The 16369-nt window shown below is 37.6% G+C and overlaps 2 protein-coding genes and 1 pseudogene across 2 annotated transcripts; all 3 read right to left on the reverse strand.

The window, feature by feature from the left end:
* Nucleotides 1–6041: 6041 nt before the first annotated feature.
* On the reverse strand, nucleotides 6042–7199 carry LOC145501394 (uncharacterized). The gene has a single exon (XM_081480881.1). The coding sequence runs from the start codon at nucleotides 7197–7199 to the stop codon at nucleotides 6042–6044; it is 1158 nt and encodes a 385-aa protein (XP_081337007.1).
* Nucleotides 7200–7826: 627 nt separating this feature from the next.
* On the reverse strand, nucleotides 7827–9687 carry LOC145501395 (uncharacterized; annotated as a pseudogene).
* Nucleotides 9128–14516, reverse strand: LOC145499488 (uncharacterized). Its single transcript, XM_081479003.1, has 5 exons — nucleotides 14427–14516; nucleotides 14143–14178; nucleotides 13742–13795; nucleotides 12122–12189; nucleotides 9128–10681 (listed from the first exon to the last, which is right to left on the reverse strand). The coding sequence occupies exons 1-5, from the start codon at nucleotides 14506–14508 to the stop codon at nucleotides 10562–10564; spliced, it is 360 nt and encodes a 119-aa protein (XP_081335129.1). The 5' UTR covers nucleotides 14509–14516; the 3' UTR covers nucleotides 9128–10561.
* Between the last annotated feature and the right edge of the window lie 1853 nt (nucleotides 14517–16369).

Below are 16369 nucleotides of genomic sequence, written 5' to 3' on the forward strand. Positions count from 1 at the left end.
CATGCAAATGTCTCATGCACGATTTTTCACTCATTATGATTCAGGTACAAATAGTTTCTGTATCTGTTGATGTGCAACAATCTACATCAATATTTCAACCTAATAATGTACAGTGTATATTAATTAACCAAATTATGCTGTTTGTTTTTAGTTGGCCAGTGCTACTACATAGTAATGTGATGTTGAAGTGCACAAATTCACAAACATGCCCAGTGTCAACTTGTCAAATACATGTATATGAACTGGCCAGACAGTGTAGATTACAAAATTCTCTGAAAGGTAAGATGTTTCTTAAACATTATTTTGTAATTAATGATTTCTCAGACATTGTTTTCTTCAAGAAAAGATTCATACCCCACATGGAGGTTTTTTCTCTATTAGAGCTCTTGATTCCTGATACTTTAATTTGGAATTTCTAAAGACTGGCCGTGAATGGGTGTTGGGTGTGGTATCTTCTGGAACTGCACATTCATTCATTGAGTAGGCAAGAACATCAGTATTTATCCTGACAAACTCTGATTTTCTTCTGGAAGCTGAACTCATATACAGTTGTACAGTTATATGTACAACCAAACAGCCTGGATGACCCTGTGATTGGGACTGTGCACATTGTTGTAACCCTCAATGTTCCAGTTGCTTGTTTGAAGCAAATTGCATTTGCTCTCGAAAGCAAGTGGCGAAGTTCATAACAGTTATGTAAGTTTGCTTTGTATCTCAGGGCAGAGCCTGCCACAGTGAAAGTTGGAGTACCAACCCCTAGCATTTGATTCACTACTAACACTCAGTAAACAGCTAACAGTGAAGTACACTGTATATCAAAGAAAGGAATTACATGCCTGTTCCTGTCAGTCAATATATGAACAGGTTACAGATGGGGAGCCTGTATTAAAACATCAAAGATTTTCAAAGCAACCATGGCCTGGTGAGATATTTCTGAGGTAATATAAATTTAAGGTCCTTATGATTGCTTATAGGCATTGATTTTTATTGTAAACAATATCTTACTGAGTGTATTTTTCTTGTGTGCTAATTGTTGGAGAACACAGAGGTCACTGTTATGACAGAGATATTAATTTGTGAAAAGTTCTATAAACAAATGCATCTGGGAACAAATTAATTTATCATGGATGCAGCTTCTGAGAGATCCCCAATATTAATGGAACATACACTGTTCATACAGTACATGTAAAAGAGTTTAGTAATTCATTACTTATGATTGTAATGCTTTGTTTGGTTTCTCTGTATTTACAGACAACTTGATGGGATTATAAATTCTGCACCAAGTTCATTGAATAAACTGACTTGGAGGTTCAGTTCTGCAACCCATCCTGTTTGTAGTAATATCATAGCTGCAACATTGTGACAGATACACTGCATTACATTATTAAGAAACACATATTAACTAATTATTTTTAAGTGCCTGTTAATTTAATCAGTTTTTCTTAGAGATAATTTACTCATGGTTTATTTAAATAATTGGCTTTTTGGCTTTAAAATGATATTTATTGAGCTTTTAAATCAATTTTGTGATAATCTGCATTGGACATGGCATAAATTGATATTTTGCCAACACAAAATGGAGAACTGGGTCTTAAGCAAAGTTGCAGGATTAGCATTTTTGTAGAAAGAAAGGGTTGAGAAATTTGTGACATTCTACAGACAGCCTTGCCATTCGCAATGTCTGATAAGGTTAATTTGTTCCATTCTGTTGTAGAAATAGTGTTCTCTAATTTATAAATTATTTCAATCTGTTGTTTAAACGATTGCCTTATAACCCCATGTCTGGCTTTGGTGCATGTAGGATATTGATGTATTTTTTATCCATTTTGCTGTAAATTATCTTAATTGATGTGTCAATCAAAACATATCTTGGATATGCTGGGCTCTTCTGACAAATATACCTATGCCTCATAACCTTTGAGTGCATTTGGTTGTGTAGTGCAGACAAAATACATGTACATAATATAACTTCCTCTTAGCTCACTGATAATTCTATGTATAATTTAATCATAGCAAAATTAATCAATGGAACCCAATCGCAGCTCTTGTAGTCCACAATGCCAGTCGAGAAAAAGAACAAATCACATTGAAATTGAATAATAAAATTATTATTAGAAGCCTATGCAAGTATTCATGATCAGCAAAAAAAAATATCGTAATTACCATTCATGCGAGGGTGATTTTGCTTATTGCAAACCCTTCCAGCAGGAGGAGACTCCATACAATAGTGAAGATGGCTAAATGTATCTTTGGGGACAAGTTAGAAAACAAAACTTTCCAACTTTTCACATATGTATACTGTTTTGGTATTTTTGTGAGATTTCATTTGGTAGAGATTCAGGGACTGAGTATATTGTAACCACTGCATTTCAATCAGTCCCCACAGCAAAAAAAATGTGTAAACTTCTTTTGTGTGGGAGTCCCCATGTTAACTAAGGAAGAATCTAATGATTAATGACAATGCCTTGTCTTTCTGAATAAGGTAGGAAAGAACAAGAAATGCCACCAAAAAGCACAGAAGACAGTTCTGTTATGTGATCAAGATTTTTGGTAGCTTCCCAGAAATCCTTGAAATCGTGGCTCTATATTTCATAATCACACCATCTTACACCTCGATCTGCTGAAGTAATACTAGTTCTGGCTGAAACTATTAAATCATTCGCAATTTACCTCATACATGTTGGATTATTTTCATTAGTAACAACATTCCGAAAAATAACTGAGGAGCTCCGCTTTTAGGCTGGCCTAAATCTATATATTAATAACTTGCTTGTTACTCAGGCTTCCGGAAAGGCCGAATCTGCACTTAGTGGGTCATAGTGCCAGGTGTTCCTAGCGGAGCGGCACGAAAACTAGGGATGATAAATAGCAACGTGAAGATGGAATAGGGACAAACTATGAATACTGACTTAACAAGCAACTGTATGATGCTCAGACAAACACCTCAGGAGACGCAATGAATTACGTGGCATTCATCGTCAGAATCATCCATGTTTGTGTTGAAAAACAGAGTGCTGAAAAGCGATGTCATGTAATTGGCAGGAAAGAGGAGCTTTCACTCATTGCAGTCACTTTCATTTTTCTTTCTTTTTTCCTTTTTTTGTTTTTGTTTTTTTCCATTTTCTGAGCTGATACCAGTTTATTTTTGTTTTATTTAATTTTTTTAAAATTTTATTTTACATATTTTTTGCGCAATTACGATAATTATTCGATATTCCGGAATGTTCCATGTTCCTGGTTTTATCGACAGCCGCTCTCGGGGTCATTAATGCATGTCAATGGCCGTTGAGAAACCCAACCTACTCGTCAGTAATAAATTTCAAGGAATATTGCCAAAGTATTTAGTGAGCTAGCCGTTCATACTGAAAATAAAATGATAATTTTTAGAGTGGATCGCTGCTAAATCGCTCGCAAACGCATCCAACTTGATGTCATCCATTTTCCCGCGAGAATTACTGTCTTCACTGTGAAACTGATAAGGCATCTATATCTTTTTGATGAGGTGTGAGTGACATTTGATGACAGGTTGCGTCAGAATTAAATCAATGGGAATTTCCCGTTGCTGGAAGAACGGGAAATTCTGAATGAATTTAGCATATGCATGGCAGACAGTCACATTTTTTAGCGTCTCTCCCCATTCTCCCTCGCCGTTTTTACACTCGCTCCAGACCTTTCGTTCGAATATTGACCGTCGCTCACGTTCACAAAAAATACGACTGTTTTGCAGTCTACCATAGTATCAGTTAATTGAGCTTTCAATTTAAAATTTTATCAATGTGTTCCTTAACCATGTTAATGTTTTCAGTCTTAATTCTAGTCTCTATCTTGGGAATGAAGCTTGATACAATAAAAGCAATGAAAGTTTCCAAAATTAAGACTAACAAAACTATAAAGCATTGATAGAACACGTGTTTTTAAAATTAAAATTTAATTTATTAGAATTAAAATTCTCATGATGTAACCATGAAATATACTGACAGTGTGCAAACAATAAGAAGGGCATTGGAAATTGAAAACTTGAAATTCCTAAGGAAAGGGGGCCATTGAAAGCCAGCATTGCATTTGGGAAGTGTGAAACACAATTACAACTTAAAAAAACCCCTAGACTTTTCTTTCTCATCTTACTGTAACTTAATATTTTTCTTGTAAGCATAGTTGCAAGACTAACCTAATTCATTATCTTCATGTTTTAAATTATTAATTGTCTGTTAATTCTTGAGCAAACGTTTCTTTCTTCAATATATAAGTGTAATCCAAAAAGATATCTTTATTAGGTTGTTTCAGTTGATCTGCTGCTACTAGTAGGTACCAGAGGCTCAATAACTCTGTGGGTGATCCTGGACTTACTTAAGAAAGACAACCTAAACAGACCAACTTGGCTGCAAAATGCAGATAACCTTTTTCTGATGAAATACTTCAAACAATTTAACATGAAAGAACAACAACAAAACTGGGGTATTCCTGGACGTCCAAACCCCCTTGCAGATCGTTCATTAAAGGTACTTTTAAATGTAGAAGGCAGAACTTAGAGTTGCTTAGCCTGCAGAACAGGCCGATTAGCAGGGCAGAGAGCGAAACGCTGGAGCAAAACACGACACACGAGCACAGAGCACAACCATGAGCGTGAAGCGTGAGACAAAAAAGTCCGCCTGTAGTCACACCATTGTTTATGCTTTTCCAACTGTTTGCCTGGCGAACAGTTTTTGCTGATTGGTTGCTTTAAGCCACGTGACAGGCCTATGCAGACTCCTGCAGCTCGTCACATTTTTACATTTGCCATTCTCTTATAAATTCCAGTCTCTCAACCTTTTATTTTGCTTCTCACTTGTTTCTGAAGAACACTTAATGTTGTGTTATCAGTAGGACTTTTTTAAAAGTTGAGTACAGCTGTTGAACTGTTAGAGGTCAGAGTTCTGCATGGTTCCGGCAGTTATCTATCGCTTTGTAAAGTTTGAGACCTCTATAATTTGCCATGTGCCAAATTATAAAGTGTGGTTTGTCTGGCCTCATTTCTGTTGCAGAAATGTATGTTGTATCTCTTTTTCATTGTTCGCTCTGGAGGGAAAAAGTTGGTGATTATGTTGATTACTTGCATTCTATATTGCAATGCTGGGGCCGGTTGTTAGATTAAAACTGTGTTAAGTCATGTGGCTTGTTTATTTAATACCATGGATCATATTTAGCTTTGTCTGGCATCGCCAGAGACTGCTGTAGTGTTACTTTGAGAATCTTAGAGATCCCTTCAATGTCTTCAAAGTTGTTTCTTCCATCCTTAATTTGTTCAAGCTTTTCATCTCCTGAGCTCAATGTTTAGATTTATACCTCCTTTGTTCGTTCCTGCACCACATGATTTAAATTTGGCTAACTTTAGATGTTCAGGTCTGTTGACTGTTTTGCGTTGTAAATTGGCTACTTAAGAAATTTTTTTGCGCTAATAAATTGAATTGCTTTGTTCTCTCTCATTCTTTCATGCCAATCATTTCAAGGAGGTGGTAGAGCATAAACAATGGTGTGACTACAGGCAGATCTTTTTCGCCTTGTGCTTCGTACCCATGGTCACATTCCGTGCTCGTGTATCGCGTCTCACGAATCTATCATGCTGTCCACATTGAGAAAAAGAAGGGATTGCCCCCTTTGAGCAGTGACTAGAGCTAGTAACATTGTGAGCTTCAGAGTTAAACTCTCGAGAGAAATCTCGTTAACAGGGGACAAAGTCTTTAAGTAATGAAGAACTTGGTTTACATCCCAAACTGCTGTATAACGAGGCATCGCTGGGTGAGACTCAAATACTCCCTTTAGAAACCTAATAACTAAAGGATGTTGCCCAACTGGGATACCATCTATTGAAGGGAGTATTGAAGAAAGTGCTGAACGAGCAGTATTAAGGCTACTATAACTAAGACCACTGTTAAATAGTCAGTAGAAAGTCTATGACTTGGGCTAAAGAGGGACGAACTGTACTAATCTGTTCTCTATGACAGAAGTCAAGCCTTTTTTTGTAGTAGGATTGGTACTGTTTAGATGTGCCTTTCCTCCACGACTTAGGATAATCTTGGTAGCTTCTGCAGAAATGCCTTGCTCCGTAAGGGATTCCCCGATAGCTTGCGTGCAATTAGTTTCAGTTTGCCCTCCATGGGATGTGGTTGACTGGGCTTGCTTGGAAGATACAATGTCCCTCTTGTCACTGGTAACAGTCTGGGCTTGTCGAACAAAAGACTCATCAGCTTTGGATACCAAGGTTGGGTGGGCCAGACTGGAACAATTATGATCCCTTCCCCTTTCTCCATTTTGATTTTCTTTAAACAACGAAGTATCAGGCTAAAAGGAGGGAAAGCATAAAATTGTTCTTGAGACCAAGAGCAAGAGAAAGCATCCATGAATTGTGCCTCAGGGTCTGGCCTCCATGACACATAACGTGAAACTTTTCTGTTAATTCTAGATGCGAAAAGATCAATGGATGGCATGCCATAGGTCTCAACAATGCTGTGGAAAATATTTTCACTGAGAGACCATTCTGTGTTATCATTAAATGTTCTAGATTCCCTATCAGCATCAACATTTTCTTTACCTGGTAATGAGATTGCTGTCACCCAGATATTTCTCTGGATGCACCAGGTCCAAATTTCAGGTGTAATCTTATTACATTCCAAAGAATGAGTCCCACCCATGGCATTTATGTAAGAGACAGCAGTGGTATTATCTATGTAAATGTTAATATGACAATTTGTCATTGAGTGGCAGAACGATTTCAAAGCAAAAAAAGCAGCAAGTGTTTCTAACTCATTGATGTGGCAGTTAGACTCAGTTACAGTCCATCGACCTCCTGCTTTATCTCCCTTGCACACGGCCCCCCACCCTTCTTTTGAGACATCAGAATACAGGGAGAGTAATGGATCCCCATGGGATATCCACTTAAACGAGCTCTCAACATTTTTGATCCACCACTTGAGGTCTATGACTGATGTGACTGACAATGTCATTACAGAGTTGTAGTTTCCCCTACTTTCTTTCAGAGCTTTGATTTTGTCTATTTCTAGACTTCTATAGAAAAGCTGTGCATATTCAACACCAGGGAACATAGAAACCATTAAACCTATCACTTCTGAGACATCATGAATTGAAACATGAGTTTTTGTCAATACAGTTAAACATTTCTGTTTCAGCTTTTCAACTTTCTCTGGTGTTGGTCTCACTGTCATCTTGAGTGAGTTTAAGATAAAGCCCAAAAATGTTAACTCATGGCTGGGTACAAGAATTGATTTTTCTTGATTTAGAAGAAAACCCACTTTGGTGAAAAGGTGGACAGTGTCCTGAACATTATTACTGCAGTCATTAAATGAGGGCCCTTATAAGTATGAATCATCAATGTAGCCCACATTTGTGTGTCCCATTTGCCTTAAGGTGGAGTAGACAGGCTTAAGCAATTTCGTAAACAGTCGGGGAGCAGAAGCAAGACCATTAGGGAGGCAAGTAAACTGAAATAACTTCCCCTGCCAGGAGAACTTCAAATATTTTTGGCATTTCTCATTGATTGGAACCGAATAATATGCATCTTGCAAGTCTACAGATGCCATATAACATCCAGGTGTCATAAGCAAGATTGCTGAAGTTAAGCTTTCCATTTTAAAATGATGGTTGCTAATATATTGATTTAAGGTCTTCAAATTGAGAATGAGCCTATACCCTCCAGTCTTCTTTTTACGAAGAAATATAGTAGAGAGAAATTCTCCATGACAGTGCTGTGATTTCACAATGACCCCCTTTGTCAGAACTTTGTCTAATTCTGAACTGATAATCTGTGATTCTTCCGAATTAAAAGCGATTTCCTTTGGGGGAAGCATTTGTACAGGAGGGCAGTCAACAAAATCAACATTAAAACCCTTGAGGGTTTTGAGAATCTGCGGATCAGAAGTCAATTCTCTCCATTCAGGAAAATATAATTTCAATCTACCTGCCGTTTGTCCTGGTTCTACAAGGCATAATTTTTGACTTACCTCAGGTAAGTCCTCAGAAGCTTTGTTTACTTGCTTTGACCCTTCGACTTGGGAAACTTGTCTGAATTCTGTGTGGCAGAACCGCGACTTGCGGTCTGTTGCCAGCCTAAAAAATGCTTCTGACTTCCTCTTGCTCAAAAAAATTTCCCTCTGCCACCAGACGATTGGCTTTTGTATCCAAAGTTAGAGTGGGTCGGGCCTTTATGACAAGTGACGGTGGAAGTAGTTACTTTCCGGCCAACACAGTTTACTTCGGAGATATCCTTGACTTGCTTCGACAAGTCGTCTCCGAAGAGTTCAGCTGTCACTGTTGTAGACGCTGAGCAAAGGTGTTTGTAATCCGTGTGTAGGTCCGGTTTTATGAGCTCTTTCCTTCTATTATTAAGCTCGGTATTTGCATGTGCCAAAAGAGAAAGGCTGTCTATTGCCTCTTGGGCGAGCACTTTCCCGCCATTTATCTCATTAACTCGTTTCAAGATGGCGTCAGTGACGCGAGCAAGAGTTGTCATGCCCTTAACGACAGACGTTTGCACTTTTTGGAATTTCAAGTCTTGCGACCTGATGGTGGAGCTGAGGTTATCCCAAATCAGTTGGTTAACTTGAACTTTCGTCAAACCTTCACAGTTTTCCGGCTGCGGATATTTGTTTATCTTCTCTTGCAGCCGTTCTTCTAACATGCCGTCTCGCACGAGACGCGTCACAATTTTAGTGAGCTCTTCATGGATGGGATGGGTCCCGTCTCCTCCGACTTCAGGTCATTTTGAACAGTTTTAAGGAAGTCTCCAACTGATTCGTCGACTTCATGTTGCTTTCCATTGCCATGTTCTTTGGCATCAGACAAAAGGTCATTGACCGAGGCATCAACATCCATCTGCTCGCTCAGTGAAGACGATTTTCCCGCCTTCTGGCTGGGTTTGTCTTGTGAGGGGTTTGGCAAGTTATTGTCATTTAAGTCACCCTCGGTGACCTCCTCACACACATACCTCTCAAGGGTTTGTGTTAGGGCCGTGGTCAATGACTTGGCCATCCAGGAAAAGCCGTGTTCCATAGATTTTTGCAAAGCACTGATCTGAGCGCTTGCCATGTCTTCATTGTGTTGACGGGAGTCAATTATGACCTTTTTCCCGTCTTTATCATTCCCGTGTCTCGAAGACTTGGAAGGTCTCTCCTAGTACCGGGTGTATCTCTACATGAATTTCTTTCGATGTTTTAGTAGGCGAATCAGGCGGCATTGTGTGTGGCAAAAACCAAGTTTTCGCAGGACAGAAAAGACAATCCGTTCACAACAAAGGCAACAACGCACTGAGTTCACGCAGGCGCAATGCTATCTCATGTGATCCCTCTGTGGGTGACAAGGTGGAATAACGGTGGGATAGCGTATTTTGTCGGAAAGTTCTGCATTTCCATTATCACACACCACAGATCTGTATGGACTTGTATTTTTGTAAGCTTTGTAGATGTTGCTGGGTACATTACACATATTGTGTATTGCTGGTAAACTAGCTATGGCTGAGCATACTTCAGCACTAACAAAATGGTTCATTGGCTCATTTACATAATTTAGCAACGAGAACTTGGAAACTGTATTGAAAATTGCAATCTGGTCTTCGAGACCAGATGATGATGCTCCAAGTTCATCTATTCCATCAAGGATTGTAGTTTGGCCTTCCACGAGAACGCTGGTGAGGAACATCTGGCATGCTTTCACGATCGCGTTGGGCAATGCATTATGTAAGAACTCCACCTATGGCATAAGCCTGCTGTATGGCAAGTTGATACCTCTGCTGCATGGCTTGATGTAATTTTCCAATGACCTAACAGGTAATAGTCATAATATTTAATTCCCTGCTTCTGTTTTGTGTGGTTTGAGGTTATTCAAAGTCAAAACAGGAGGCCAAACTATTTAAATAGAAAACCTCACTGCAAAGTTACAAAAATCAAATCAAATCTCAGACTTATCCAGGGTTAGCTTAATCGGGTTTTGAACAACCCGGCCCGGGAGCTCCTCTTTTAGGCTTGGCTAAATCTATATATTATTTAATTAGGAGCAATCAAAATACAGCAGACAAACTTTGCTGTTGTCTGCATGCAAGCCAAGTGGCTTATCAGAGTCACACTTATCTATGGTTTCAGTAACAGTTTCAGTTCTGAATTTGTAAAATTATTGTAAGGCACATTGGGTGTGAGCTAATGAGCCCTGTAACAATTTGAATTTTATGTTAAATATACTATTGTTTTTAATTATTATACGTAAATTAAATCCTCATATCCAGCCATTTCAAGAAGGTAGTTCAAAGCTTGTGGAACAATGGCAAAATGTATTCTAGGTTATAACATGTAAGTGTTCATAAATACCTAGAATCTGTGAAGACGGCTGATGACGGGCAATTTCAATATAAATGTTTTGGGATATAATATTGATGAGCTGCTGTAAACGTTGATCAATCTGCGGTGAAGTAGAACTGCCCATAATACCTTTGTCATTGTTGTATATACCTTTATGGGAGAATTACCAATTAGGGTTCCATGAGATTAAGTAGCAATTTACAAAAGAGCCAACCAATGTATTAACAGGATGATACAAATGTTATTTTAACACACTGAGATTGTGAAAAGTTTTCTACCTGCATTGCTGTGTCAGGATTGTCCTCAGTAGAGAGAAGTTCTGTCACATCATCATTGTCAAACTGTATAATTGAATTGGGTGCCATGGTGGTATTAAAATCACAATTTGCCAGATATGTTATATAAATGGCTGCTTTAACTGATGGATCTATAATAGGTGCCAAATGCTCCTTCAGATATTTGAATTCTTTGTTTTTTGCAAAGTTCACTTGCAGATTCCTTTGAGATTGAAAGTTTGTAAGCATCTCAGAGGTTTCATTTTATCTCGCTAGCCAACATGTAATAATTAATAAATCATGACAGCTTATATACCCAGACTCTGGTATTCTGTACATGGCTTGAGTTTGAATTGTAATAACTTATTAGTAGTTGCTTTACTCCATTGTGTCAAAGAATTAAGAACACCAGAAGTTCAAGTAACAACTGGACAAAAACTTTGTATCGAGATTATTTGCACCATATTGCAAACTTCTGTAACTGTTTTGAATATCTTCTCAAAAGAAATCATTTCTTACAACACTAAATGTCAAAAACAAAGTTTGAAGTTCGTATGAAACACTTGAAAGTACCGAGAAAATGAAACTGATGATGAAATTTTACCTGTGATTGCACAATTTCTCTGAACTTTAAAATTCATTTTCTCAAGTTCCTTTGGAAAATTGTTTTTGGTGTTATTTCAGGCAATTATTTATATCTTTAGCTTTGAGAAAATGTAAAAAGGATCTTAATATACTTAACATTGCATTGGTACAAGACTTTTTTCTACTAAAAACTGAGATTGCTCATTTCCCCATCAGATTTCATCTTAAACGTTTTAAAAAATTCAACATTGTACATCAACTCAGTCGATTAAGGTCATTCCTCACATTTGCATTGCGCATCCTTACTGCGTATAATTTATGGCGTCATTAGCGCATGCTCATGCACGCGCAAATTAAAAACATGACGGATTTGCCTTGATTTTGAGCTCTGTCAGTTGAAAAATGGCTCTAGCTCACCAACGAGCATGGGCACCCCAATTTTTTTTCCAGTCATTGTAATCAACTAATCATAAGCTTTGCGTGAGAAAAGACTGATTTAATTTCTATTGCTGAAAATTGAATAAATAAGAAAAATAGCAGATACACTGTGGTCTTTTCTATTTTGCAGTCGGTAACCACGTCAAGAAATTTGGTTCAAATTTTTAATCAAGGATTTAGCTTTCCATCTGAATCAAACTTAAAACGTTTATTTTTGTCCGACACATTGTATTGACTGTAGTTTAATGCGTGCTCTTATGAGTCCGGGGTCACAAAGATGTTACAATTACTGGGAACGCGTTCTTATGATAAGCATCAAATAATGCCAAAATGGGGCATTTTCAATACCTCACTGCTCCTTAATGAGCATGGGCACCCCCCTTTTTTATTTCAAAATTGAAGTTATCATATGACAAATATTCAGTGGACAAAAATCTATTGTCACTTTTATTTCAGAGGAATTACCTTAATATGCAAGGTTACCTTAGAACATTTGATCTTTTTCTGAACCCTCTGTTTCCTCTTTTTCACTCTGTTAGTGCTTGCTCTCTCTGCAGTCAAAGCAAGTTGAGAAGGCCACTATCAATATTTAAGGCCTTTTTAAGTTATGTGTTCCAGAAAATATCAGTTCCATAGCCTTCCCAGAGTGTTTTTTACTTATGTGACAAGGTCACTTTAGTTCATTTTCAGTTCTAATTTTCAAACTATTTTTATTAGTGTTGTGTTATTCTTCTTCTTACTATTTGGGTTATTTTCCTACATTAGTTTGGTTTCCTTACACACCTTAGTTTGGTATGTGTTGGTGATTCATTCCCACACGCTTCCCTTAGCTAAATCCTGTTGTGTAGGAGAAGTTACCTCCTAGTTTCCTTAGGTAAATCCTGTATTCGTGGGCAACAAATACACTCCCTAGCCTTATTTGGTTTAGAGTTATTCCTACAGTTTCCTCAAATCTGTTATAAATTGGCAACCATTTGTTTAGCAAATTCAGTTGATTCAGTTGGTTTATTCTGAGCGATACTAAAGCACTGGTTTAGTTCGAATGCTATATTCTCAATAACCCTTGGTATGTAATGCATTATTTTGTTTTGTACTTTTCTTTAAGGCTTTAGGTTTAGTTCGTTTCTTTTATTTCATTAGTTTCAATTAGCAGTCGCTTTTAGTTGCCTTTACTAGTTTTTGTTTGGTATTATTCCTCTAGCTTTCTTGACCTTTAATCAGCACAGCATGTAGCTTTATCTCTGTCCCTTTGTTTTATAGTTTTTGCTAGTAAATATTGTGTTTTTCGCTTACCACATATCCTTGTTGATTACTTGTGATTGTTTGCACAAATCCAAATTCATTTCTGTTCCTCTATATGTTTTGTAGCCTGTTTTTATCACTGTAATTACTTGTGTGACTAGTTTGTACACAGCTTAGCACTATTGTGTAATCCCGTAACTTGAACCTTTTTAGTTCTGTATTTCATGTAATACTCTACAAATGTCGACAGTTTTTGTCACACAATTTCCTGTTTCTGTATTTTTGTCATGCAATCTTCCTTTTTCAATTGTCTTGTTATTTGCACCCAATTACTTTGTTATTTCTAAGCTAAGTTATCTTATTTTGTTTAGTTTTACTCTTTATTAGCATTAGACTTATTTTAGTTTGTTTATTGTATTTCAGTGTTACTCGTTACCGTTTATTTTGTTCCTGTTGTTATTGTCTCCACTATTTTTGTCAATAAACTCGTAAATCGTACACTGGTATCTGTCATTTCTACATCAACCATTTTGGCCGTCCTACACTTAAGCCCTGTAACCCCTTCCCATAGTATTTTTTGCTTAAGCCATGTAAACTACAGTTTTCCCTTCACGCTTACTATGACAAATGAAGTTGCAGGATAATAGTAATAATAATAATAATAATAACGATAATAATAAAAATAAACAATAATAATAATAACAATATTTACGGAGGATATCACCAGCTAAGGATACGAGTAACCTGTACAAGTGCCACTTATTATTTTGTGACAGCTCATAGGCTCATAGTGTTCACTGGAATATAACTCATTAAATTCATTGAAAAGTCATTACAAAATGTATTGTTTTCTTAACATACCTGGTGTTGTATCCATTGGGATTGGAGACATTTCTTGAGGTGTAGTCATACTTTCTAAAAAAGAAATCATTTGGGAACAGTTGGACTCAACTGGCTAATTAGCATACCTGCTTTTTAAATTAAGTTAGTAGTGTGCATAGCTTAATGAAACAAGTCAATATTCCTCAGATAGCAGAAATGAGTTACAAGGTATTCCAAGAGCTCAGAGTATCTGAATTAAATGAAGTGAATGAAGAAAAAATGTTTTACCCCTTTCTGCTTGCCCTCACACCAAGCTTTCTTGGAAACTACGTGTCAAAAAGTGGCATGAATATTTAACTTAACACAATGGGCAAGCATTAGTACACACTTATTAGTATACACTTGTTTTTGAGAAAACCCAGAGCTGCATTTAAAATTACCTGTTGGGTTGGTGGGCTGGTCATTGGTTGAGGTTCCTGGGAAGAGGAATGAAAAATTTTCAAATTGTGCATAAATTCAGGGGTAGATCCACAAGTTTTCATAGGAAGGGGTGCTCCACTAGGGAATGGCGTAACTGACTGGTGAGGTAAACAAATTTTAAAAGCAAATACAGAGAAGGTTTTATCACAGAGGGGGATGCACACCCCCTGCATCCTCCCCCAAGATGTGCCCCTGACATTATTCAACTGTCACACTAAGAGCTAAATTCCCTTTTCATACCAACCTGTTGTGTCGGTCTCTTGTGTCTTGTTAATTACAGATGGTACTAGTAACTCCCTAGGGGGTACTTCAGTAGCTGGTAGCATATCCGTATCTAAATATGAAATGAATAAAAAATTTTCTCATCTGTATGGACAAGCATTACTATACGTAGCCTCGAGACTGCATTAATTAAAATTAATGAATTAAAATTAGTAACACTTTTCAATTGGGGGTATGTTATACGTCTGGTCCCTAATTAAAAAAGGTACTCTGGAGAGAAGTCAAGCAAAACATTTAATGGCTATTAAAACTTACCCAGGCTCTGACATTCAGATGAGGTCACTTGAGTTTTAATTTTGCCAATTGTGTCTGAAACTTTTCCAGTAAGCTCTTCAGCATCCTCCAAAAACGTAGGCGCGCTGGACTCAACCTGTCTCCAAAGAGCAATAAATTCACGGAACAAAATCTTCAGCAATTGAACGTACTCGTCCATTGTCGAAGAAAACTTTTTAAAGTCAGTCTTTTCAGTGAAACGGTTGGTTTTCTACCCATGTCCCAGCCAACAAAATCACGACAAATTGTTCTTTCAAATTTTTCAACCAATCACAGAAAGAATTTGGAAACAAATGTCTATGTGAAGTCCTAATCGTGATTAAGAAAATAAAGAAGACACAAATCTAGGTCACAAATAAATATCTACACATTTCTTGCCTAGAAATACGAATAAAAAGCCTGTTTCATGCTTTTTTTATAAAATAGTACATAAGTTTAAGTTACTGTGAAACTCAGACAACCGTGAAGGCGTAAACACTGATTTGAATTGCACATAAGCCGGTCTCGCTACTTTCCAGTGTTTAAGTGAGCTATATTTTGGCCAGCATGCTCGAAACTGAGCGTTCAATTATCCTTTCTATGTCCGTTTCACTGAAGACCAAGGTCTTCTTGAGTTAGTTTAGAGTCCCTGGGACTTGCAAATTCATCCAAGTTCTTGGAATATCGAACCTGAGGTCAAAATCAAGGTGGGCATAGCGGGCCCGCTCTAGTCGATGAATGAGTTTAACAGGGGCTATATTTCAGCCAGACTGCTCATAACCAAGTGTTCAAAATCAAGGTGTGCATAGCAAGGCCTAGTCACTAAGTGAGTTTAACAGGGGCTATATTTCGGCAAGACTGCTCATAACCAAGCATTCAATTATTTTTTCTCTGTCCATTTCATTGAAAACCAAAGTCTTCTCTAATTAGTTTAGAGTCCCTAGGACTTGCAAATATCACCCAAGCTCTTGGAAATTGACCCTGACTAGATCAAAATCAAGGTGTGCATAGCAAGGTCTAGTCACTATAAGTGAGTTTAACAGGGGCTATATTTCAGCCAGGCTGCTCATAACCAAGCATTCAATTATTTTTTCTCTGTCCATTTCACTGAAAACCAAAGTCTTCTCAAATTAGTTTAGAGTCCCTGGGACTTGTAAATATCGCCCAAGCTCTTGGAAATTGACCCTAAGTAGGTCAAAATCAAGGTGTGCATAGCAAGGTCTAGTCACTACAAGTGAGTGTAACAGGGGCTATATTTCAGCCAGACTGCTCATAACCAAGCGTTCAATTATTTTTCCCTTGTCACTTTCACTGAAGGTGCAAGGAAAACCTAGGTGTTCTTGAAAAATGAGCAACAGGTAGTGTGAAAAGGAACCAGCCGTCTTGAATTGAGTGCCACGCTTCTTGACCACATAGATAAACCAGTGAAATCTTAGCATGGCAACACGCTGTAGAAGGCAAGGTGTGTTTTTAGGATTTGAATCAAAAGAAACCCAAGTTCACGCAGTTATGTGTCTACTCTAATTTACAGAAAAGAGGGAAAAGCCATTTTGAAACTTTGTTACTGGGTACTTAATTGGAAAAAGGGATAGGACTCTTAAAAGGTGTTGTGACTGAAATCCACACCAATCCTGAAGATTGAACTGAAAAAAA

The sequence above is a fragment of the Orbicella franksi genome, chromosome 10, assembly GCF_964199315.1.
Source record: "Orbicella franksi chromosome 10, jaOrbFran1.1, whole genome shotgun sequence".
NCBI classification, from domain to species: domain Eukaryota; kingdom Metazoa; phylum Cnidaria; class Anthozoa; order Scleractinia; family Merulinidae; genus Orbicella; species Orbicella franksi.